Here is a 27,216-nt window from a genome sequence, read left to right as displayed (position 1 = left end):
GTACGTTTCTTTTTAAATAGTGATTTTTTTTGTGTTATTGAATAAGATCATGTTTTCTGTCAGGAGCGCGCCTGTGATTGTCGAGAGTGAGTGCGCGTCAAAAAACTTGACTGCGCCGTATGCGCGCGCTACTCACAAGAAATGCTTGTCTGCTCGGTTTATTTCTCTCCACCTTTCAGATGAGAAATGGCTATATAGGGAGAAGGGGAAGAGGTTGTTTAGGGAAATAAATTAGCTTCAAAACCACAGAAAGCAGCCACGGGTGGAAGGCTTTGGATTGGCAAAGGGGCAGAGCAGAAACTAGAATACATTAAACCCGAGTCAATCCCGTTCCAACGGGCAGCGTTATAATCATACCAAGGTCAATACACCGAACGAGCGCACAAACCCACGTAATTTAACGTATTAGGCTGGGTACTGAATTCGGAGACGGGGAAATCACCACCAGAAGCTGAAGATGGAGGGGGTGATGCAGGGGATGCAAGCATACGGAGCGGGGAAGGCTGGAGGAGCCTTCGACCCTTTGACGTTCTTTCAACAGCCTCAAACTATCCTTCGGCTTGTGTGCTGGGTGAGTGGTCATGTTTTGTGTTGTTTATTTGAGCATGTCGTTTTAATAATAATTCGGGCATCTGTGTGTACAGCAAAATATCTACAAACATTCGAGAAATGTGTAGGATTTAAAAGCAAACCGATTGATTCCTAGGCAATCTGTTAACCCCATAGGTAAGGCTATATACCCTGTTTACGCACACATTTGAGTGGAAGGGCGTTAATGGGGCGCACAAAATAAATATTGTTTTCAGACTATCATAATATTTGACTACTGACTATAGCTACCTTGTCTTGAAAACCATTTGTCTTCAATTAAAATGTTATGGCTACCATTGAATAAAATACCCCTATTTTATAGACTACTAAATGTCAGTTAAAGTGGCAATCAGTAGTTCAAACAATTCAAAGCCACACACCCAGCCACTATTACCCCAAAAAGCTGAGGAATGGAGCTGGAGTAATGTAACCACTCTCAAATTCATAGACAGAGCTATGGATCCAAGGACTGACCATCCATACTATTAACATTTTAGTTTTAACCATGTTTTGAGGGTATTGAGTGTTTGTTTACATGCACTTTGTTTACAAACATTGGAGTAAAAAAAGCATATATTTTGGGGTAAGACAGTTGAACTAAGCTCATATGGTATTTCTAAGTTATACTGTTCAAGAATCAATGGGTACATATCAATCATTTGTTTGTCCAAAAATGGATGTAGCAACTGCAGATGGCCCCTTTTAACAGGCTGCGTTTACACAGGCCAACCTGGAATCAGGGGTAGACGTAACATAGTAAACCAAAATCAGGGACATTGAAATAAGCATGATTTGTTACTAATTTGTGGATGTCATCTATTTCGAATGATATGTTACGAATTACAATTCATGTGATATTTTACGAATTGCAATTAATACAATGTGTTACGAATTTGCAATATTTATGATATGTTACCAATTCCAATTTGTTGTTGCTAACATTAGCTAGGTAGCTAGCTAGGTGGCTAACGTTAAGGATTGGGTTAAGTGTAAGCTGTGTGAAATGGCTAGCTAATTAGCGGTGCACGCATTTATATTGGTGACATCACTCACTCTGAGACCTTTAAGTAGTTGTTTCCCTTGCTCTGCAAGGGCCACATCTTTTGTGGAGCAATAGGTAACAATGCTTTGTGGGAGGCAGTTGTTGATGTCTTCAGAGGGTCCTTTGTTCGAGCCCGTTGGGGTGAGGAGAGGGATGTAAGCCACACTGTTATGTTGGTGCCAGATCACTGGTTGCAGCGGAAAAGGTTGTTGTCAAAGGGGGAGGAGTAAGTGTAACTGGTGTGAAATGACTAGCTAGTTAGTGGTGCGCGCTAATAGCGTTTCAATCGGTGACATCACTCGCTCTGAGACCTTGAAGAAGTTGTTTCCCTTGCTCTGCAAGGGCTGCGGCTTTTGTGGAGCAATAGGTAACAATGCTTCGTGGGAGGCAGTTGATGTGTTCACAGGGTCCCGGATTCGAGCCCAGGTTGGGGAGAGGAGAGGGATGGAATCAGAACTGTTACATAAGGATGGGGTTAAGGATTGGAGTTAGGTTAGCTAACATGCTAAATAAACTAAAAAGAAATGTCCGCTCACTGTCAACTGCATTTATTTTCAGCAAACTTAACATGTAAATATGTGTATGGTGCATAACAAGATTCAACAATTGAGACTGAACAAGTTCCACAGACATGTGACTAACAGAAATTAAATAATGTGTCCCTAAACAAAGGGGGGTTTGTAAGCGGGACAGCGCCCGCTTACAAAAGCATACAAACATTTTCCAACCAAGTAGAGGAGTCCCAAAAGTCAGAAATAGCGATAAAATTAATCACTTACCTTTGAAGATCTTCATCTGGTTGCAGTCACAAGAGTCCCAGCTACACAAATGTTTGTTTTGTTCGATAAAGTTCCTCTTTAAATCCCTCTTTATATTTGTTGGCGTGTTTTGTTCTGTAATCCACTGGCTCAAAGGCGGTCAAAACAATCAGACAAATACATCCTAATAGTACCGGTAAAGTTAGTCAAAACATGTCAGACAATGTTTATAATTAATCCTCAGGTTGTCAATTGTCTACATAATCGATAATATTTCACCTGGACAATAGTGTATTCAATAGAAAGGAAAAAGAATGAAGGGCGTGCAAACCAGCACTACACGCTTCCCCAATCCCCTCACAGAAAGGTCTCATTCTTCTTAATTTTTCAGAAAACAAGCTTGAAACAATGTCTAAAGACTGACATCTAGTGGAAGCCATAGGAACTTCAATCTGGGTCCTAACCCATTAGATAAGCAATAGGCATTCAATTGAAAACCACCCACATCAAAAATATCCCACTTACTGGATGGATTTTCCTCAGGTTTCTTTTTCTTTGCAATCTTTTTAATATTCTTTTATTTTTTATTATTAAACATTTTTTATTTATTTGTAATAATGACAATTACAACAATACTGAATGAACACTTATTTGAACTTAATATAATACATCAATAAAATCAATTTAGCCTCAAATAAATAATTAAACATGTTCAATTTGGTTTAAATAATGCAAAAACAAAGTGTTGGAGAAGAAAGTAAAAGTGCAATATAAGTGCAATATATATAAGTGCCATGTAAAAAGATAACGTTTAAGTTCTTTGCTCAGAACATGAGAACATATGAAAGCTGGTGGTTCCTTTTAACATGAATCTTCAATATTCCCAGGTAAGAAGTTTTAGGTTGTAGTTATTATAGGAATTATTGGACCATTTCTCTCTATACCATTTGTATTTCATATACCTTTGACTATTGAATGTTCTTAAAGGCACTTTAATATTGCCAGTGTAACAGTATAGCTTCTGTCCCTCTCCTCGCCCCTATCTGGGCTCGAACCAGGAACATATCGACAACAGCCACCCTCGAAGCATCGTTAGCCATCGCTCCACAAAAGCCGCGGAACAACTACTCCAAGTCTCAGAGCGAGTGACGTCCCCGATTGAAACGCTATTAGCGCGCACCCCGCTAACTAGCTAGCCATTTCACATCCGTTACACCAGCCTAATCCCGGGAGTTGATAGGCTTGAAGTCATAAACAGCTCAATGCTTGAAACATTGCGAAGAGCTGCTGGCAAATCGCACGAAAGTGCTGTTTGAATGAATGCGTATGAGCCTGTTGCTGCCTACCATCGCTCAGTCAGACTGCTCTATCAAATATCAAATTATAGACTTAATTATAACATAACACACAGAAATACGAGCCTTTGGTCATTAATATAGTAGAATCCGGAAACTATCATTTCGAAAAACAAAATGTTTAATCTTTCAGTGAAATACGGAACCGTTCCGTATTTTATCTAACGGGTGTCTAAATATTGCTGTTACATTGTACAACCTTCAATGTTATGTCATAATTGCGTAAAATTCTGGCAAATTAGTTCACAACGAGCCAGGCGGCCCAAACTGTTGCATGTACCCAGATTCTGCGTGCAATGAACGCAAGAGAAGTGACACAATTGGACAACAACCTGGATTTATTTTAGCTAAATATGCAGGTTTAAAAAAAATATACTTCTGTGTATTGATTTTTTTTTAAAGATATTGATGTTTATGGTTAGGTACAGTCTTTTTTCGCAAATGCGCTTTTGTTAAATCATCCCCCGTTTGGCGAAGTTGGCTGTCTTTGTTAGGAAGAAATAGTCTTCACACAGTTCGCCACGAGCCAGACGGCCCAAACTGCTGCATATAACCTGCTCTGTTGCAAGAGAAGTGACACCATTTCCCTAGTTGAAAGAAATTCATGTTAGCAGGCAATATTAACTAAATATGCAGGTTTAAAAATATATACTTGTGTATTGAATTTAAGAAAGGCATTGATGTTAATGGTTAGGTATATGTTGGAGCAACGACAGTCCTTCGCAAATGCGCACCGCATCGATTATATGCACCGCAGGACATGCTAGATAACTACACATGGTTGTTGATATTACTAGTTTAACTAGTGATTATGATTGATTGATTTTTATAAGATAAGTTTAATGCTAGCTAGCAACTTACCGTGGCTTCTTACTGCATTCGCGTAACAGGCAGACTCCTCGTGGAGTGCAATGTAAGGCAGGTGGTTAGAGCGTTGGACCAGTTAACCGTAAGGTTTCAAGATTGAATCCCCAAGCTGACAAGGTAAAAATCTGTCGTTCTGCCCCTGAACAAGGCAGTTAACCTCTCTGGGATATGTGGGACGGTAGCGTCCGAACTGGCCAACCCCTAAACTTTCATTAAATCACGTATTCAATATACCAAATTAAAGCTACACTGGTTGTGAATCCAGCAATGTGTCAGATTTCGAAAATGATTTATGGCAAATGCAAACAATGCTATTATCTGAGGATAGCACCCAAGCAAACAAACACAGACCATCATATTTCAACCCTCCAGGTGTGACTCAAAATACAGAAATAAAGATATAATTCATGCCTTACCTCTGACGAGCTTCTTCTGTTGGCACTCTAATATGTCCCATAAACATCACAAATGGTCCTTTTGTTCAATTAATTCCGTCAATATATATCCAAAATGTCCATTTATTTTGCGCGTTTGATCCAGAAAAACACTGGTTCCAACACGCGCAACATCACTACAAAAGTTACCTGTAAGCTTTGTCCAAACATTTCAAACTATATTTTGTAATACAACTTTTGGTATTTTTTTACGTAAATAATCGATAAAATTGAAGACTGGATGATCTGTGTTCAATACCGGAGGAAAACGATGTGTAGCATGCTTTCAGGTCACACGGCTCTAGCAAAGAGTACACTTCCCTCGAGCCTCATTCTGAACATGGCTACTTCATTTCTCAAAGGAAAAACCTCAACCAATTTCTAAAGACTGTTGACATCCAGTGGAAGCGATAGGAACTGCAAGAAGGTCCCTTAGAAATCTGGATTCCCAATGAAATCTCATTGAAAAGAGAGTGACCTAAAAAAAAAAAAATCTGAATGGTTTGTCCTCTGGGTTTCGCATGCCAAATACGTTCTGTCATAGTCACAGACATGATTCAAACAGTTTTAGAAACTTCAGAGTGTTTTCTATCAAAATCTACTAATAATATGCATATCTTAGCTTCTGGGCATGAGTAGCAGGCAGTTTAATTTGGGCACGCTTTTCATCCAAAATTCCGAATGCAGCCCCCTATCCTAGAGAAGTTAACCCACCGTTCCGAGGTTGTCATTGAAAATAAGGTGTTCTTAACTGACTTGCCTAGTTAAATAAAGTTTAAAAATAAAAAAATCGGCCAAATCGGTGTCCAAACATACCTTTCCGATTGTTATGAAAACTTGAAATCGGCCCTAATTAATCGGCCATTCCAATTAATCGGTCGACCTCTAGTCTGTACCAAAACAATTTGAGCTTCTACTTCTAAAAATGCACCTTTCCAGAAACAAGTGTCTAATATCGTGGCTGAATCAGAATTAGTTAGGTAACATTGATCAATAAGATGTTTTATTTACTTAATAATGCTTATGTGATATTTGTCATTAGGATGTTTTCTTTTGGATAATCCTGTTGGCAGTTGCATTTTCCTCTCTCTTCTCCACGGCTTAGTCACTAGGGGCCCAGAGAGGGAAGAGGTCAGGCTTGTCTTCATATGTCAATGTATCTGTTAAACCATGTGATGCTATGAAGAATATCAGAAGGGGAGGAGGACAGAATGGAGGCTTGTCTTCTTATGGGAATGTGTCTGTAACTATTGTATGTCCCCTCTGAGGTTGCCCTTATCTTGACCTAGTATATGACCTAAGAGGCTCACTGTCTCCGTGAGCTTGTCCAGGAGGGTTTGTATTTGAGATGGGAGTATCTAGAATTGACAATTGATATATGCCATTGGATGAGGTAATGTTTTGGTCCTAAGTGGTACCAAGAACGAGATTAGAATCACGTCTAAAGAGACCAAACTGAACGATAATTTATAGCTAATGCTATCTAGCTATGGGATACTCACCTTTCAAGTAAAATGTTCTTTGTGAACTGTTCCTGAGATCTGTGTTTCGTCATGTGAGTTGAGATAGGGGTGTGTCTTGGTTATAAATTATACTAAGAATTGTTTTGAAAGCACTCTCAGAGAATTAATTTATAGACACTGAATTGATCTGAGAGTCACCGGGCTATGGTGAAGCTCATATATAATTAAAGATGGACTTTATAATATAACTCTGACTTGTGTGTGTGGTTTGCTCTCTCAATGTTTAGTAATACAGAAAATTACCACGACACTCACCGTTGCCGCTTGCTATAGACCATCCTCTGCCCCCAGATGTGCCCTGGACACCATATGTGAATTGATTGCCCCCATCTATCTTCTGAGCTTGTGCTGCTAGGTGACCTAAACTGGGACATGCTTAACACCCCGGCCATCCTACAATCTAAGCTTGCTGCCCTCAATATCACACAAATTATCAATGAACCTACCAGGTACAACCCCAAATCCGTAAACATGGACACCCTCATAGATATCATAGTAACTAACTCGCCCTCCAAATACACCTCTGCTGTTTTCAACCAAGATCTCAGCGATCATTGCCTGCATCCGTAATGGGTCTGCGGTCAAACGACCACCCCTCTTCACTGTCAAACGCTCCCTAAACACTTCAGCGAACAGGCCTTTCTAATCGACCTGGCATCCTGGAAGGATATTGACCTCACCCCGTAGAGGATGCCTGGTTATTCATCAAAAGTGCCTTCCTTAAATAAGCATGCTCCATTCAAAAAATTTAGAACCAGAAATAGATATAGCCATTGGGTCACTCCAGACCTGTCTGCCCTTGACCAGCACAAAAACATCCTGTGGCGTTCTGCATTCGCATCGAATAGCCATTGTGATATGCAACTTTTCAGGGAAGTTCGGATCCAATAGGAAATAGGAAATAGGAAAGCTAAGGCTAGTGTTTTCATGCATAAATTTGCATCCTGTAGTACAAACTCAAAAAATTCTGGGACACTGTAAAGTCCATGGAGAATAAGAGCACCTTCCATCTGCCCGCTGCACTGAGGCTAGGAAATACTGTCACTACCGATAAATCCACAATAATTGAGAATTTCAAAAAGCATTTTTCTACAGCTGACCATGCTTTCCACCTGGTTACCCCTACCCCGGTCAACAGCCCTGTGCTCCCCACAGCAACTCGCCCAAACATCCCCCACTTCTCCTTCACCCAAATCCAGATAGCTGATGTTCTGAAAGAGCTGCAAAATCTGGACCCCTACAAATCAGCCGGGCTAGACAATCTGGACCCTCTCTTTCTAAAATTATCTGCCCGAAATTGTTGCAACCCCTATTACTAGCCTCTTCAACATCTTTTTTGTATCGTCCAAAGATTGGAAAGCTTCCGCGGTCATCCCCCTCTTCAAGGGGGGAGACAATCTAGACCCAAACTGCTACAGACCTATATCTATTCTACCCTGCCATTCTAAGGTATTTAAAAGCCAAGTTAATTAGGCGGCAGTATTTTCACGTCCGGATGAAAAGCGTGCCCAAAGTAAACTGCCTGCTACTCAGGTGCAGAAGCTAGGATATGCATATTATCAGTAGATTTGGATAGAAAACACTCTGAAGTTTTTAAAACTGTTTGAATAATGTCTGTGAGTATAACAGAACTGATTTGGCAAGTGAAACCCCGAGCACAATCCATCCAGGGTTATTTTCTTTTGAGGTCAATCTGTTTTCCATAATTTTTCTATGGTAAGCCCTTTTTAATAGGAATCTGGTTGCAGTTCCTATGGCTTCCACTAGATGTCAACAGTCTTTAGAAATTGGTTGATGTTTTTCTTTTGAGAAATGAAGAAGTAGCCCTGTTATTTCCATGTGTCACCCCAGGTGGACTCTAGTCTTTTGGTGCGTGCGACCTGGAACGCGCTTCACTTTGTTTTCGTCCGGTATTGAACACAGTTTATCCCGTCTTAAATTGTATCGATTATTTAAGTTTTACGATACCCAAGTTTGGATTAGGAACGTTGTTTGAAATGTTTGGACCAAGTTTACAGGTAACTTATTAGATACTTTGTAGTCATGTTGGGTGAGTTAGAACCGGTGTATTTTCTGAATCAAGCGCGCCAAATAAATTGACATTTTGGGGATATAAAGAAGGAATTTATCAAACAAAATGACAATTTGTGATGTTTCTGGAACATTTTGGAGTGCCAACAGAAGATGACCTTCAAAAATGTAAGGTATGAATTATATCGTTATTTCTGAGTTTTGTGTCGCACCTGGCTGATTGAAATGTAATTTTCATGTGTTTGTATGCGGGGTGCTGTCCTCAGATAATCGCATGGTATGCTTTCGCCTTTTTGAAATTTGAGACTGCAGCTTGGTTAACAAGAAGTTAAGCTTTATTTTGATGTATTATACATGTATGTTTTGTGAATTTTTATTGAGTATTTCTGTTTTTGAATTTAGCGCGCTGCAATTTCACTGGATGTTGTCAAATCAATCCCGTTACCGGGATCTGAGCGGGAAGGGATCACTAAGAAGTTAACAGATTACTGACTTCCCTCACTAGCTTTAAGCACCAGCTGTCAGAGCAGCTCACAGATCACTGCACCTAGCTCATCTGTAAATAGCCCATCCAATCTACCTCATCCCCATACTGTATTGATTTATTTATTTATCTTGCTCCTTTGCACCCAAGTATCTCTACTTGCACATTCATCTTTTGCACAACCTACCATTCCAGTGTTTAATTTCTATATTGTAATTACTTCGCCACCATTACCTATTTATTGCCTAACCTCTCTTATCATACCTCATTTGCACACATGCTGTTTATAGATTTTTCTACTGTATTATTGATTGTATGTTTGTTTATTCCATGTGTAACTGTTGTTGTATGTGTCAAACTGCTTTGCTTTATTTTGTCCAGGTCGCAGTTGCAAATGAGAACTTGTTCTCAACTAGCCTACCTGGTAAAAAAATATATATATTTAAATGTCCACTTTGGCCACAATGAATGGATTTTTTTTAGGGGGCATTATTGTCATACAAGGGAGCATTGACGGGCCATCAATGCCACCAGGGAATCCAAGCCCTGGTAACCATTCCAAATGTAACCTATAAAACTAATTTGAGGGGCCCGGATTTTCGTTTACTATGTTACGTCTAGTCTGAGACCAACCTGCACAGGCAGCTCAATTCTGATATTATTTTTTTTCTCACTAATAGGTCTTTTGACCAATCAGATCAGCTTTGTAAGAGAGCTGACGTGTAAAGATCTGATTGGTCAAAAGACCATTACTTGGCAAAATATTAGAATTGGTTTGTCTGTGTAATTGTAGACAGGCTATTTTTGGAACCATCTCAGAATCAGTAAACAAGAATGGAAGGATTTTCAGTCTGACACATCAATGTGATAACCAGAGCTTGATTTCCTCTCGTTAAAGGGAGATTTCAGGATTTTGGCAATAAGCATGCTAGTAGATATCCATATACTTATTGCGCTAACACAAGTTAGCATTGGCTCTCAAAACTACCTCTAACTTCCTTCATACTGGACACAGAGACATAACAATGGTATTCACAAGTTAATCTGACTAGATAAAGGGCTTCATTGCCAAAATCCCAAACTATCCCTTTAATGTTATTGTTATTATGGGACTCTTTGTGCACAATTAGTAGTGACAAGGCCTTTGTAGGCTAGTATTTACAAAGACAATGATCAGCAAGCTTAGGATTTAAAGAGTTAGTAAGGACAAGGCTTTGTAGGCTGTGATTACAAGCTCAGGTACAGTGGTGGCACGAGCCTGGCGCCTCGTCAGTGGCTGTGGACCGTCAGGTTCAATCACTGGAGCCAAAGATTCCTGTCTGCTATAGGCTAGGTACAATTACAGGGGTGGCAGGTAGCCTAGTGGTTAGAGCGTTGGACTAGTAACCGGAAGGTTGCATGATCGAATCCCCGAGATGACAATGTAAAAATCTGTCGTTCTGCCCCTGAGCAAGGAAGTTAACCCACTGTTCCTAGGCTGCCATTGAAAATAAGAATTTGTTCTTAACTGACTAGCCTAGTTAAATAAAGGTTTTTAAAAAATGTTCAGGTTCTCAGGCCCTTAATGTTGCAAACAGATGTAAATGGCATGAGGCTATTATTTTGTATCTAAACTAACTAGAGAGACAAAAAATAATACATTTTCTCTTGTTCTGGTGTTTCATTTAGAGCTGCATAATGAATGATGTTTCCAAATAGTCCTAATCAATAACTGTAGTAATCAATAGCCAAGCCTAAAATACAGCATCTCTCAAGAGTGTGTGTCTCTGTGATATGTGTGAGATGAGTGCAGGGATGGAAAAAATTGACAAAATATCATAAAGATCAATATTAAAATAAACAAAAAAATGCTTATAGTTTGAAATGTATTTAGTTAAAAACATTCATTTTGGTATTTTTAAATACAGAAACACATTTGCAAGTAGCCAGCCCAAACAACAACAACAACAACATTCTCAGTAATGGTTACAGAAACATTTTACTTGCTATGACTGTGATATGTTGTTTATCTAGATTAGTTGATTGCAGGGACTGTAAGTCACTGGATAAGAGTGTGTCTGCTAAATGACCTAAATGTATATGTGAAAATGAGCATACTTAAATTAACTGCAGCGCACACTGGGTATTATTATTATTATTATTATTATTATTATTATTATTAGCCTTTTTGGAGAGGGGGAAGGAGGACATTAGAATAATACCTAGCATGCTTTGCAATTGTTCATTTTTACATCTACATTTATATTTAGTTCATTTAGCAGATGCTCTTATCATACCATAGTGCCATCAGACTTCTGATACCAATGCAGGGTGAAAGGGGAGTCACAAAATGGTGAGCCGGTGTAGAAAAGTATTTTGCATTTTGAAAATACAAATTGCAACTCTTGGAAGTATCTTGTTACAAAATACATTGTAGTGTAACCCAGTGCAATACAAATGACAAAATACTCAGAAATAATTTAAATACATGTAACAAATACTGTGTATGTCTGTCTGTCAAGCATAGTGATTAGAGAAAAGGTGTACAACACTATATAGGACTGCAGCATATTTGATGTTCAGCAGATTGGGGTGGGAACTCCAATGATCATGGAGGTTTTATTCCTCATTCAGCTACGATCCAGAAATGTGTGATCAGAACCTGCTTTCACAAATACTAAGGCAAAACAAAGATGGACACCAACACATATTTGTCTTGGTGGAGAGATCTGCCATTGTATATCGAGAAAGGGAATGTAAGCTCAGCCACTCCCATTTTAAAGTCTGCCATTGTAGCCCTCCGTGCTGTGGTGATGATGATAGGTTAGTATTAACTTGTTGGCCCACAGCTCTCTCTCCAGGATGAGAGGGAGGCGCCCCCCCCCCACCCCCCACCCCGACCGAGATCCTGATTGGCTGATTGAGATCTGCTGTGTTGGCATGACGACTGTCAGAGACCACCGGCAAGATGTCACCGGCAAGCACACTCATGAGAAAGGGATGCAGGGAGGGAGGAATGGGGACAAATAAGAGGAGACTTGCTCACGACACAAGTATGTTATTCACCAGAGGAAGGGGATAGGGACGGTCTTCAGAATGGCTGGATCTTTTATATCATGGCAACCTTGTAACTAGGGGTGTTATAAGATGTACTAAACTGTCACGTTACATGACCTATCATCCCCGTTTAGTTCAGCCTTCTTTTCCTTGTCCGATCAAGTGCTGCCTTTTCAGTGTGAAGCCTTTGTCTGAGCAAATAGAATAGTCGTGCTTGCGGGTCATGAGGGAATGTGGAATGAGTTGTCTGTTTTTTTTCTTCATTCCATGGAAGCATTCTCTGAATAACATGGTTATTTTTCTCTGCTACTCCTGTTAATGTTGTCACTGGGATCTGTCGAGTGATATTGGGTGATGCATGATGGTGTCCAATTGGGAAATGCCTGTCACCAGATCAGTACAAGCTTTATTGAGCTAATTGATGAAGGGGACCTGGAAATAGAGAAGCATTTTCTTTGGGTGGGTCTCCGGTCCTGGAAGGCTGCAATGTCTGCTACTTTGTCAATGTTGTTACCTTGTAATTAGCAACTGATGCTTAGGTTTGGTAAATCAAGGGAGTGTAGTCTCTATTTAGTCAATGTGTTTAATTAACCAATTAGGCACAGAGGCTCAAATAAAATAAAAATATATTTTTTAAATAGACACTTATACCCTATTCACAATACTGAGCAGAGCCGAGCCAAACTCTACTGCACTGGCCTGATGACGCATCCACCATAGTTGATGGAACTGTATTAGACAAGACTGTGTGGGTGGATGGCATGTTCATTCAGATGTCTGAGTCACTATAGCCAGAGCACTATTAGTTCATTTCCACAGTCAGGCTTTGTACCGGTGTTTGGCAGTAATGCTGGGGACATTGGGACAGATTTGAAATGTTCTCCAGCCAAAGAGGAATGTTTGTTTGTTTGTTTGGTATGTAAGATTAAAAGGTGACAAGGTTTGGATGTTGAGCTTTTTTACCTCTGCAGAATGTTGCTAGTCCTGGTCCTTTTGACTCTTGCTTGCTTTCCAAACCATGTTCAGTAGGGAGAATTGTAAAAGAAAATGTGGAGTTACCACATGGAACTTGTTTTGTTTTACGTTGCAAAACGTTTTGCTACGGTGTGTCCTGCTGAAAGCCACAGACTGTTCTTTCTTATGCCACATGGCAAGCGGTACCACTGCACAAAGTCTGGAACCAACAGGACCCTGAACAGCTTCTACCCCCAAGCCATAAGACAACTTAACAAGACTGCTAAATAGCTAATCAAATGGCTACCCGGACTACCTAGGTTTACTTTTTTGTTGTTGTTTCACTAACTCTTTTACACTGACACACACCAACTTTCACACTCACCACATACGTTGCTGCTACTGTTTTGTTATCCATCCTGTTGCCTAGTCACTTTACCCCTACCTATATGTACATGGTCACCTCAATTACCTCGTACCCCTGCACATCGACTCGGTACTGGTACTATGTAGCCATGTTATTTTTTTTTAATCTTTATTGTTATTCATTATTCACTGTGTATTTATACCATGTGTCACTATTTAATCTTGTTGGAGAATGACCCGTAAGTATGCATTTCATTGTTAGTATACACCTTTTCTTTACAAAACATGACAAATAAATTTGATTCAATTTTTTTTATTTCAACATGACCCTGATTGATCCGAAACGTTGGTTGACCCTCGTTTAAAACTTGTTGGCGTTACCAGGAGCCCTAGTGTGCAGGAGTTTCTTTTTCACATATTAACTAGAAGCCAGGGATACCTTAAAATGTGTTGATTTTTGAATGGAAGTCTGAAGTGAATTTTAGTCTTGTGTTGGTAGGCTATATATTAATTCCCAGCAGCGGTTGAGGTAATAAGCCAGAAGACTAGTGATCTAGTGTTCATGTTTTGGATGCTCTCTGTTATTTTTCAGCTAGCAAATTAATAAAATGCGGCCTGTTTCTTTTTGACAGTTCAAATTGAATAAGTGTGTGTGTGCCATGAGTGTGTGTGTGTGTGTGTGTATATATATATGTGTATATATATATATATATATATATATATACATATACATACATACATACATACATACATACATACATACATACACACACACACACACACACACACACACACACACACACACACACACACACACACACACACTATGGTACAGCAGCTAAATGTCATTCTAAAGCTACACTTCACCACCACAATACCAATGCTATCTTTCTCTTCTCTATTACGAGCACTACGTTCTCGACTAGCCGTGTCTTTTCCTTCCGTCTCTCCTTGTGCTTTGTGTGATGATGATTCGCTGCGATGTGGAGAGGACCTCGGAGTCTGTGTGTGTGTGTGTGCGGCTCGTTGGAGCAGAGCTCTAATACAGTTACCCAAAACAACAATGACCGTGTCATTGAGTGTGGTTTTCACACTTGTTTTTAGATAATAGTTGTCCTGCCAAAACCAGCATCTGGATCTAGACGCTCTACTGGGCACAGGGTTTTCGCCACAGCCTTTTAGGTGCAGATGGACTGGGACGTGTTATAAGGACTCATGATGTAAGTAGCTGAGGCCAATCTACTCCGAGAAGACTAGTGGAGAATATGGACATCACTTAGCTTTCCAGGGACATGGTTGTAGTAGGTAGTGGTGTGTTCAAAAACACTGTTTAGCCTTTTGTTTTGAAGTTGCAAGTGCCAACCTTGCTCTAGCAATCGGTTTTCATTTTGTAACTGGTTTTCGTTCTGTTTTTACTGTAACTAGTTAAAAACATTGTTCTGTTGACATTTCCATAGCAAACAGTGGGTTTGAAGGTTGGTTTGTCTAGGATGGAGGTGCCTTTTCCTCCTGTGTTTGTTTTTGTTGAGCTGTATGCTAGCTATGCGTTCAAGTGTAAACCTGTAACCTCATGGTAGGCCTATATTCAGCTAGTCATCTCTATGTAGGGAGTTAGCGTTTCTGGTTTCCTGGTAGTACTTATGTGGGCATTAGGATGGAGAAAGACTTCCAGTCTTGTGACTCAAAGAATCTGACAGTCTTGGTTGCTCCGGCTCGCTCTCCGGCTCGCTCTCTCTCTCTCTCTCTCTCCCTCTCCATCTCTGTGTGTGAACACAAGGTCACAGAGATTAAAATGGAATGATTGTGGGGGAGGGCAGAAATGTGGTGCCTGGCCAGCAAGTGGTCTGTGTGATAGTGTGTGTGTGCGCGTGTCCATGTTTGTTTGTCAAGGACTCCTTTGTGTACTTCTGTATCAATGGTACTCCATGATGGAGGAGACCACACTGACGACTGAAGGAGACTAGCACAAGCAGATTAATTGAGGGGAGAGAAGGCATCCAGTGCAGTCTGCTCACAGTATTGCTATGACAGCAAGAGTGAATGGCCTCTGTAGGGCTCTGTTGTAGCTTGCAGCAAAGCTAAGGGGCTCTAGCTGTGATGGTGTGCATAGCCTGATTGACTGGTAGGCCTGCCTGAAAGACACCCTGCACACTAATAGGCACAACCTGGAACTCAGACAGTAATCCAACAGGATGTATGAGATGTATTTAAGTTTTAGTGGTACAGCAGTGAAATTGTAACAGACTGCTCATCTTGAGAAAGTCATGCATAAGCAAAGTTGTATTATTTTTTTGATCACATGATACACACACTAAATCCCATCAGGAGCATAAAAGGCCTACTGCTAATGATCACAGGATCAGGATCCCACGTGGTGCCAGCCACAATGCCTGCCTTCATATGTCTGTGAGGTGCTGGGGCCTTGTGCTCCAGACAGGACTGAGAGCGGTGCTGCTAGCCTGGTAATTATAGATCGGAGTAGGTGAATGGACCAGGAGGGAGACCACACCAGCAGACAAAACTAGAGAGTAGGGAATTCACAGATTTATGAAATCCTGACCAAAGATCATGTCCACAAGCAGAACCGCTATCCTCTTTGCATTATCAAAGTTTGTCATACGCACAGGCTACAGTGTAAACGGTGCAATGAAATGCTTACATTAGGAACTATAAAGCATGGTTAAGAGGAGTTTGGGATGAGAAACGAGGGCAAAGGAAGACTATCACTATTGCGATCAAATAAAGCAGGAAATTATGGAGCAGATTTTTATTTAACCTTTTATTTAACTAGGCAAATCAGTTAAGAACAAATTCGTATTTACAATGATGGCCTACCCCGGCCAAACCCTAACCCGGACGACCGCTTGGTCAATTGTGCGCCGCCCTATGGGTCTCCCAATCACAGCTGATTGTGATACAGCCTGGAATCGAACCAGGGTCTGTAGTGATGCCTCTTGCACTGAGATGCAGTGCCTTAGACTGCTACGCCACTCGGGAGCCCAAAATAGCAGCCAAGCCACTCTTACTTATTTATTTTAATTTTCAGAACATGGAAGAAAGGAGGCAACGATACAATCTTCATATAAATACTGGACGGTTGAAACTAGGCATTGTGAAGAGATGCTAACAAGCATGTGAGCACTTAAAGTATTGAGAGTGTAATACCTCTTCTGTCAAAGGATCTGGTTATATAGTCTTTATAGTTTTCGGCTGTCAGTTCACCTTGTACCCTTGAGAATGTAATAACATGAAGTTCCCCCTTGCTTTCTCTTCTGTCAAGGGATCTGGTTATATACAGTAGTCTTTAGTATTCAGCTTTCAGTTCGCCTTGTACCTTCGACATATTGTGTATATACAGTCTGTATACACACTATATAGTGTATGTTTCGAAGGTAGCATATTCACATTGAATGAGTATCAGTTTAGTCAAAGAGCAGTGAGCGTACAACACTCAATTGGTTATGAGCCTGAGGTGTTGGGAGTTCCTGGCAACCAGGGTGGGCCAGCTTCAGCACAGCTAATAATGGTTCAATGGGAATGATGCACATTGAAAGCAGGCTAAAGGCCATGACTCTCTAGCTTTCTTTCCTCTCTCGCACTCTTTCCTCTCTCGCACTCTTTCCTCTCTCGCACTCTTTCCTCTCGTACATATGGTGTTTTTATCCACTCATCTGGATGCTTACCAGCCACGATCCATCAGATTCCCACGCTTCACTTGACAGATGGCTGGGTAACCATCACACACACTCACACTGTGTATAGGGAATTGATTGACAGCAAATGGAAAAACTCTGCCGAATTACAATCTATTCTTTAAAGGCACTACAGTGTGTATTTTCTGATCAAACACACACACTTGCAGCTCACCAAACACACAGTATTACATCAGAGATGCTCTATCATACCACCCCACCCCCTCGTGCATGCTCTCTCTCTGTCTTCCCCACACACACACACACACACACACACACACAACACACACACAGTGCTGTCTGATGAAGAGGCCAGCTGTTAAAACTAGGGATGCACCGATATGACATTTTTGGCCTATACCGATATCTGATATTTTCCTTGACAAAAAATTCCAATACAGATGTTTAAATTGTAGCAGACTTTTAAGCATTCTAGTACAGTTAAAGACACACACAGACCAAAAAGTTATTTTGTTGGCATTTATGTATGTCCCCATTACCAGTAAAACCTCATCAAAACCTATCTCTTTCACTTACTTGCTGTGCTGTTTCGTTGTTCAGTCTTTTCATTCTCAACCAGGATTTCATCATACATGTCAAGCAGTGAAGTTTCAGCTCTCTGTCCATGGCCTCTTCTGTCATGGGTCCTCTTCCTCGATGCGGCAGGGTAGCCTAGTGGTTAGAGTGTTGGACTAGTAACCGGAAGGTTGTGAGTTCAAACCCCCGAGCTGACAAGGTCGAATCTGTCGTTCTGCCCCTGAACATGTCAAGCAGTGAAGTTTCAGCTCTCTGTCCATGGCCTCTTCTGTCATGGGTCCTATTCCTCGATGCGGCAGGGTAGCCTAGTGGTTAGAGTGTTGTACTAGTAACCGGAAGGTTGTGAGTTCAAACCCCCGAGCTGACAAGGTCGAATCTGTCGTTCTGCCCCTGAACAGGCAGTTAACCCACTGTTCCCAGGCCGTCATTGAAAATAAGAATTTGTTCTTAACTGACTTGCCTGGTTAAATAAAGGTAAAATTAAAATTAAATTAAAAACTGTGTCCATTTCCATCTTGTCCAGCTGTGTCTGTAACATTTCACGTAAAATGTTGTCTACATTGAAGTAGCGGTCCTTGTACCTACCATCGAGCATGGTGGAAACACCGTAAAGAGGCTCAGAGAACGCCACCGAATCGCTTGCCTCCTAGTAGAGTACTTTTGCAAGTTTTAGGTGGGGTAGCGTTTCAATGCCATAAGAGGGTATCACATCTGCTGCAGATGCAGTTGATGAGTTTATTTCTCGAGTCAATTGTTCGAATGGAGCTTGGAGTGTGTTCATGTTCTCAAATGCCATTGAAATGGCAGCAGCGGTATGAAAACTAGCACATTCTTGAGCATGCAATACGGCTTTCCTCAGTACGAAATCCTCGCCGACCCACTGTGCTCTGACTCCGCATGCGCATGGGGCTGACATTGCTGGTCCAAATGTCAGTTGTGAAGCTAATAGCAGTGACGCCCATAGCAAGTAGCTCATGGATGTGTGTTTCAACACTACTGTGTAACTTCAGTAGGGCAACATCTAAAAAAATAGCGCCTACTTGGTAGTGTGTACCGGGGCTTTAATGAAATTAAATATGTATTCATGTTTATTTTCCCCCATTAAAAAACACTCTTACATATCTTCTAGGTTGGAACTATTGCTGTTAAAATAAAATAAATCATTTTCATTCTGAACTGGAATAAATGGATTGATCACATCAAACAGATGAATAACAACACACACAAACGTTTTGATAGTGCAACCCTAAGTAACAGTACAGATGAAAAATGATCAGGCCTACTGTACTTCTTATTGTAGAAATGATTGTTGAAAGAAAGTCTAGGTTGGAACTGTTGCTGTTAAAATCAATACAATTCAATTTGCAGACATTGTGGGCTAGGTTATGAATACTGTGTTGCACGTGTAGCGCTGTATTTTTCGTGGCGTCATTGCGTCATCTACGTTCATATAGGTATGCACGTCAGCTTTGACAACGGTTTTGTAGGCGGATGTTGGCATTTTTAGCTAATCTCGGCCGATTTTTCCACTATACTTACCGCTATATCGTGCATCCTTTTTAAAAGCGCAGGGCTTTGCCAGGACGGCTCCCACGCTAACCCCTCACATGCCTAGTGCTGGATGGGGAACTCTATATACAGACACACGGACGGACGGATGGGTATGCCTGTGGTATATAAAACAATATACACACCCCAAGTGGAGTCAGGACTGTGCACAGTTCCTTCGGCGAGCAGGTGCTCAAACTGACATTAGAAATAGAGAGAGGGCTATCATCTGATCGTTGATGATTGATGGAAATATATATATATATTTTTTTACAGTTCGTGATCTATGTCTTATGCTTTCAAAGATAACTTCATAATATTCATAGTCTTCTAACTCATGATATAGCTAGCCGGCTAGTGGCTTGTGTGGATATTTTAGTATATGGTGGTTAAACTAGTCTAGACTACCTGTGCTGCCGATTGAGGAAGGGATGGAGTTGGGTCGGAGCGAGGGTCGTTGATGCAGCTGCTCCTCTCTTTCTGCCTTTCTCTGCTGCGTGTATCAGCCAACCAGACCGAATATTAATAATAATGTTAATCAAATGTTATGCCGCTGAGGCAGCACTGTTTAAACTAGTTGGCTTGCTACACACACTTGACCGGTGACCTCATCTTAAACCATGCATGTTTGCACGCCCGATATCCAATCTCAGTACAGGGCAGACCAACGGACCGGTTTGGAGGTGGCGCACTTGACAACATCACAACGACTTGTGAGTAATGGGTTCAGAACAACAACGACAAAAACTTATACATAAAATAATAATTATACCACCACGCAAAGGGGCACTTGGCGAGTGGGAGTTCAAAGGGGAATATGCTGGGCACAGGTTGACTCTTATCTGTGCACGTGCCTGAGCGTAATAGATGCAGTAGTATACACAAGCCTCCTAATATCATTCCGTCTCATCATCAACAAAACAAACATCAACCCTGACCTGAACCTAGATTAAAGCAGTTGGGACGTACTCTAGTATATGAGTCATTTTTCTAATGTATGTGAATTAAATGAGTAGAGGTTTTTAATGCTGCTATAATGCTAGATGGTTTCATGATGTAGTTACTGGCATTGGTGCAAGAGGGGCCAGTTTTGACTTCGCTCACTGTTTCACATTGTGTCATTGGGATCTTCCTTCATCTACACTCATGTCAGATCAGGTCCTGTCATGCATGTATCTGAATGTAGACAACTGGGTACAAATGTGGATGTGTAGGTTTTTGGATTCACCTTACCCCAAAGTGTCAGTTAGCCTAATTGAGGTGGATGGTGCGATGATATGATCATGTTGTGTCTTCTCTGCATTACGCCATACATTACTACAGTGCATTCGGAAAGTATTCAGACCCCTAGACTTTTTCAACATTTTGTTACATTACAGCCTTGATTGATGAGGAAAAACATTTATTTCATTTACACACAATACCCTATAATGACAGTGAAAACAGAAAACATACCTTATTTGCATAAGTATTCAGACCTTTTGCTATGATACTCAATTTAACTCAGGTGCATCCTGTTTCCATTGATCATCCTTGATATGTTTCTACATCTTGATGGAGTACACCTGTGGTAAATTCAATTGATTGGACATGATTTGGAAAGGCACACACCTGTCTATATAAGATCCCACAGTTGACAGTGCATGTTAGAGCCAAACCAAAGCCATGAGGTCGAAGGAATTGTTTGTTGAGCTCAAAGACCGGATTGTGTCGAGGCACAGATCTGGGGAAGGGTACAAAAAAATGGCTGCAGCATTGAAGGTCCCCAAGGACACAGTGGCCTCCATCATTCTTAAATGGAAGAAGTTTGGAATCACCTAGAATCTTCCTAGAGCTGGCCGCCCGGCCAAATTGAGCAATTGGGGGAGAAGGGCCTTGGTCAGGGAGGTGACCAAGAATCTGATGGTTCCTCTGACAGAGCTCCAGACTTCCTCTGTGGAGATGGGAGAACCTTCCAGAAGGACAACAATCTCTGCAGCACTCTTAACAATCAGGCCTTTATGGTAGAGTGGCCAGACAAAAGCCACTCTTCAGTAAAAATCACATGACTGCAAGCTTGGACTCTGACCATGAAAAACAAGATTATCTGGTCTGAAACCAAGATTAAACCCTTTGGTTTGAATGCCAAGTGTCACGTCTGGAGGAAATCTTGCACCATCCCTACGGTGAAGCATGGTGGTGGCAGCATCCTGTTGTGGGGAATTTTTGCAGGGACTGGGAGACTAGTCAGGATCGAGGGAAAGATGAACGGAGCAAAGTACAGAGATCCTTGATTGAAACCTGCTCCAGGGCGCTCAGGACCTCAGACTGGGACAGATGTTCACCTTCCAACAGGACGTCAACACAGGAGTGGCTTTGGGACAAGTCTCTGAATGTCCTTGAGTGGCCCAGCCAGAGCTCAAACATCTCTGGAGACCTGTAAATAGCTGTGCAGCGACGCTCCCAATCTGAGAGAGCTTGAGAGGATCTACAGAGAAGAATAGGAGAAAGTCCCCAAATACAGGTGTGCCGAGCTTGTAGTGTCATACCTAAGAAGACTCGAGGCTGTAATCGCTGCCAAAGGTGCTTCAACAAAGTACTGAGTAAAGGTTCTGAATACTTATGGAAATTAGTTATTGGAACAAAAAAACGTTTTACTTTGTCGTTATGGGGCATTGTGTGAGATTTTAGGAAAAACATTCATTTAATACTGGAGCTACTGATTTTGCCAGGTTCTTCTCCTTTGCATTTCTCCTTTTCTCCCTACTCTACCCTCTCTCTCCTCAATTCACTTTCTCACACCCTTTCTATATTCCCTTCCTCTCTTCTTCCCCCAGCTCTTCTCCATCGTGATCTTTGGCTGTATAGCTAACGAGGGCTATGTGAACCGGCCTGACGAGATTGAGGAGTTCTGCATCTTCAACAGGAACCAGAATGCCTGTAACTACGCCGTGGGGATGGGCACCCTAGCTTTCCTAAGTTGTGCTGCCTTCCTGGCCCTGGATGTCTACTTCCCCCAGATCAGCAGCGTCAAGGACCGCAAGAAGGCTGTGCTTGCTGACATCGGAGTGTCTGGTAAGCTCTGGAGTGTAGTTTCCCCTAGGCACCGATCTAGGAACAGCTTCTCCTCCCCCAAGCCTAACCTTAACCATTACTATGGTAAATGCAAAACTGAACACAGATCACTGTCTAGGGACAACTTCACCCCACACAGGAAGGATGTTGTTTTGGCTTGTTGGTGTGGGTCTACGCTATCTTTGACTGGGGGATGGTGGAGGTTATTGTGTGTTCGTTAACAGCAAAGACAGGTTGTTTTAGTTGAAGTTGGTCATGATAAGAGTTTGGAGGCACGTGGTTTTTCTGGGGGCTCTGTGGAGATTCGGTTCAGAGGTGGATGTGGCCTTTTGTCTATAGCCTTTCTAAACTCTTAGGAAACACTGATCAATACATGGACATTGATAAAGGTCTTGTTTCTTCAATAGCCATTAGGTGTGCTGGGGCCCTGTCTGTATAATCCCTCCTTCCTCCTTTCCTTGATGCAATCACTCCGACGTGACTGGGTTGGCGTAGAAGCAAGCTCTTCACTGCATTGCTCTCACAAATTATATTATATCAAGGAAAAGATTAAAGAAGGATGCATATTAATAGTATTGGAACAGAGCCCTGGAATTTGAATCACCGCTCTAGGACATTGGCAGACTTGAGTACTGTAGGTGCCATTTTGTATGTGCACAGGTTCCCCCCTCTGGTTAGTTGTGGTGTGACTGATATACCCTAATATACTTGTTATGAATGTAGAGGCTCGGTTTTGATTACTGTGAGGCTTGTAAAATGGTTGCAAAATATGTTGTCTATCAGTAGTTGATCTAATGTTTTTATATTGTTGCATGACCAGTCTGTTATTGGCATGACATTTGTAATCTGGTATTACTGAGTATGTTACATTTTAAGAGCAGATTTTTTTTCTTTAGTTTTACCACCCATAGTATTAATGGTTTCTGTTTGTAATTCTCCCTTTCTCTATCTCTATCTATCATTCCTTCCTTCCTGTAGCATTCTGGTCATTTGTCTGGTTTGTGGGGTTCTGTTTCCTGGCCAACCAGTGGCAGGTTGCCAAAGAGGAGGACAACCCTTTAAGGGAGGGTGCGGACGCAGCCCGAGCCGCCATTACCTTCGCGTTCTTCTCCATCTTCACCTGGGTACGTACAGTACAACAGCCCACCATTTCATTAACCTTCCTGTCTGAAGTAATGGCCATTTGTGCATCTACAATATAGAAAATATTATGTATATTACACAAAATGTATTCATATCACATTTTTCCATCAGTGCCCTTCAAATAAATTGGTTACATAGCGCCTCTGCCTTCTTCATCTGGCTCTAATTCTGCTCTGTCTGAAGCTTGGTCCTAACATTCTGCTCCTCTTTGTCAGTCTTAACTTACCTCTGTTTAACACTGCTTTTCTTAATCTTTAGAAGTGTCTACTGTCTCTGTTTTTCTGCAGTTTTGAAACCTGGATCTAAACTTTCTCTCCTTATTTTATCTTCTCCCTTTGGGTCTGTTTCGATTTCTCTTTTTCTCGATTGCAATCTTTGTCTATGCTATATTGTTGTCCACAGTAACGTCTAATCTCTGTTTTAGCTAGATCTGAACTACATTTCTCCCTCTTTGCCAATTTAATCTTTGCTTCTGTCTTTTAAGAAAAAGCTTAAGGTTTTTGTTATAAAATGTTACTTTATGGAAGGATTGTATCAGGTGAATATTGGGGTCATCCTCGCCACCCTTTCTACCATAACTGTTCACTGACCCAGTCCCTGACCTGTCTGTCTCTCTCTAGGGTGCTCTGACACTGCTGTCCCTGGAGAGGATAAAGAGAGTGTCGTTCGAAGAAGAGTACAACAAACTGTTCATTCCACAGCCCACACCACCACTAGCCTAATGATAGATATCCTGACCCTCATCCTTAACATTATTTCCCTCACACCAACTTCCCATCCAGGCTTTCTGAATGATATCCTCCTTAGATGGCCAAACACAGTGAAGGAGTACCTTGTATTTGTTTACTATGATTGGCTAGTGTTTACAGCTAGGATATGCTTGCTGGATTCAGATTGCACTTCCAAAGTGCCTTGATATTAAAACATTGCCGGAAATGAGTGTCTTTGTGGTGTTAAAACAGTGGTACTGTTGACATATTAGGTTCTCATTGCCTGGCATAGTAATCCACTTTGTTATCTATGTTTACCTTTGCTGGTTGTCTCTTTTTTTTTTTTCTTTTGTTAAGAACTTTTTGGTGAAATCATTTGATTTCATGGTACCATTCAAATTAGATTGAACATTTTCTGTAGAGCCACTTTGCATGGTTGGGGTCAATTCAGGAAATTATTAGACAGTGACAAATATTTACAGCGTTCATACCAGTTTGACCCCAGACCTTGATAGATTGTTTCTTAGATATGTAGTAATTGTTAATTTTTTACATTGTATTTCAATGCCAAAACTGCATATCTGTGAAGTAAAAGCCTAGCTATGAACTCTGTTGACCTCCTTTCCCTAATCTAGCCTTATGCTCCCCCATACACACATGCCACAGCTGTAGCTAACTACTACAGCTTAATGATGTGCCTTTAGTGTTACCTGGTCCAGCTGACTGCAACCACTGAATCTTCCTCTGTTATTTTGTATTATGAGTTAGGATTAACATCAGATTTTTAAAATTTTGTTTGAATATTTTTGCTTTGTATATGACACTGGAATAATTTGTATGTTTATTATTAAATCGTTGTTGTTGTGTTGAAAAGACAAAACAAAGACGGTGCCTGATCAGGTGAAAGGTTACTCACTTCATTCCAAGACCACTCACTGTAATCTGTTTTGACACTCCCCACTTAAAGCCGACTAACGGATTTAATCCTCCCGCTCTAACATTTTCTCTCTCTCTTCCTTCCTTCCTTCCTTTTTCTCTCTCGTTATCCCACCATTCTTATCATCTAACTACCATTCATCCTCCTAATCTTACTTCATACCTTTTTAATCAATGGCATGCTACTTGATATCCCCAACTATCATTGGTTGAGTCGATCGTGTCATCTCATTCTGCCCATCTGTCATATTCAAATCCCACCCACACAACCCCATGTTAATCCCCCCTACATATTGTTTTGCTATTGCTTTCATGTTGTTGCCCATCCCCTTTCCAATCGCTCGCTGCCCCTTATGGTCTGTGCTCCCTCTTCCCTTCTCAACGCATACATTATTTTGCCATCGCCTCTATACTATTGCCCATTCCCTTTTCAATTGCTCGCCCGCCCCATAACACCCTCTCTGCTCTGAAGGCGGTGCAGGCCTTCCTGGGCTTTCAGAAGTACAAGCTGGGGGCTGACTCGGCCCTCTTCTCCCAGGAGTATGTTGACCCTACCGCCGACCCCAACGCTGCGGCCTCCATGGGCACTGACTACACGGGCTACACCGCCGACATTGACCCCGCGGCCAGCACAGAGCTAGCCTTTGATGGCTCCACTGGCTACCAGGGCCAGGAATACTGAGTCAGAGGGCCAAGGGAGGAGGAGAAGGCCCAGGGAGGGGTATTCAGCATCAGGGGTGGTTTAAGGGGACATGTTTGTGGTTTATGGGACATGGGGTGGCTTAAAGGTAGCCAAGTCCCAGATCTGTTTGTGGTAAGTGTGATAATGAAATACAGAGCCTTCAAAGTATTCAAACCCTTTGACTTTTTACACATTTTGTTGTGTTACAGCCTAAATTTCTAATTGATTAAATTTAGATTGTATCACTGGCCGACACACAATAGCCCATAATGTCAAAAGTAGAATTATGTTATTAGAAATGTTGACAATTTTTTTTATTTTTATAATTAATTTAAAGCTGAAATGTCTTGAGTCAATATGTATTCAACCATTATTTATTTTATGGCAAGCCCAAATAAGTTCAGGTGTAAAAATGTGCTTAGTTTGAGCATGGGGCAGTTATTAATTCGACTTTGCATGCTGTATCAATACACCCAGTCACTTCAGACACAGGCATCCTCCTAACTCAAGGAATCATCTCAGAGATTTCACCACGAGGCCAATGGTGACTTTAAAACAGAGTTTAATGGCAGTGATAGGGGAGAACTGAGAATGGATCAACAACATTGTAGTCACTCTATAATACTAACCTAAATGATAGAGTGAAAAGGAGGCCTGTACAGAATTAAAATATTCCTGTTTGCAATAAGGCACCAAAGTAAAACCTGCAAAAAATGTGGCAAAGAAATTAACTTTATGTCCTGAATACAAAATGCTATGTTTGGGGTAAATCCAACACAAAATAGCACTGACCACCACATGATTCATATTTTCAAGCATGGTGGTGTCTGCAACATGTTATGGGTATGCTTGTCATCGGCAAGGACTAGGGATTTACTTTATTTAATAAAAATAAATGGAATAGAGCTAAGCACAGGCAAAATATTAGAGGAAAACCTGGTTCAGTCTGCTTTCCAACATACACTGGGAGACAAATTCACCTTTCAGCAGGACAATAACCTAAATCACAAGGGCAAATATACACTGGTGTTGCTTACCAAGATGGCATTGAATGTTCCTTAATGGCCTAGTTACAATTTTGACTTAAATCAATTTGAAAATCTATGACAAGACTTGAAGAGGCTGTCTAGCAATGATCAACAACTAACTGGACAGAGCTTGAAGAATTTAAAAAAGAATAATGTGCAAATATTGTACAATTTAAGGTGTGCTAAGCTCTTAAAGACTTACCCAGAAAGACTCATAGCTGTAATCGCTGCCAAAGGATCTAACATGTATTGACTCAGGGGAGTAAATACTTATGTAAATGAGGTATTTCTGTATTTAATTTTCAATACATTTCCTGAACTTTTTAAAAACATGTTTTAACTTTGTCATTATAAGGTATAAGGTACATTATTTAATCAATTTTGAATTCAGGCTGTAACAATGAAATGTGGAATAAATCGAGTGCTATGAATACTTTCTGAAGGC

General features: G+C 41.1%; 1 protein-coding gene across 7 annotated transcripts; it reads left to right on the top strand.

Moving 5' to 3' along the window:
* On the top strand, positions 1 to 26,383 carry syngr1a (synaptogyrin 1a). 7 transcript variants are annotated; one of them, XM_036938084.1, is made up of 5 exons: positions 19,113 to 19,331; positions 19,872 to 19,931; positions 22,035 to 22,272; positions 23,251 to 23,396; positions 25,534 to 26,383. In XM_036938084.1, exons 1-5 carry the CDS (start codon positions 19,278 to 19,280, stop codon positions 25,741 to 25,743), a joined length of 708 nt encoding a protein of 235 aa, XP_036793979.1. In that variant the 5' UTR covers positions 19,113 to 19,277; the 3' UTR covers positions 25,744 to 26,383. The 7 variants fall into 7 exon arrangements, with proteins under 7 accessions (XP_021480241.1, XP_036793982.1, XP_036793979.1 ...); XM_036938083.1 differs by having other exon boundaries at positions 19,294 to 19,407; positions 19,877 to 19,931; XM_036938086.1 differs by lacking the exon at positions 25,534 to 26,383 and adding an exon at positions 24,036 to 25,005 and having other exon boundaries at positions 19,294 to 19,407; positions 19,877 to 19,931.
* The last annotated feature ends 833 nt before the right edge of the window (positions 26,384 to 27,216 follow it).

The sequence above is a fragment of the Oncorhynchus mykiss genome, chromosome 12 (genome assembly GCF_013265735.2).
Source record: "Oncorhynchus mykiss isolate Arlee chromosome 12, USDA_OmykA_1.1, whole genome shotgun sequence".
NCBI classification, from domain to species: Eukaryota; Metazoa; Chordata; class Actinopteri; order Salmoniformes; family Salmonidae; genus Oncorhynchus; species Oncorhynchus mykiss.
Note: the sequence above shows the minus strand (reverse complement) of the source record. Positions and strands in the feature narration are given on the sequence as shown.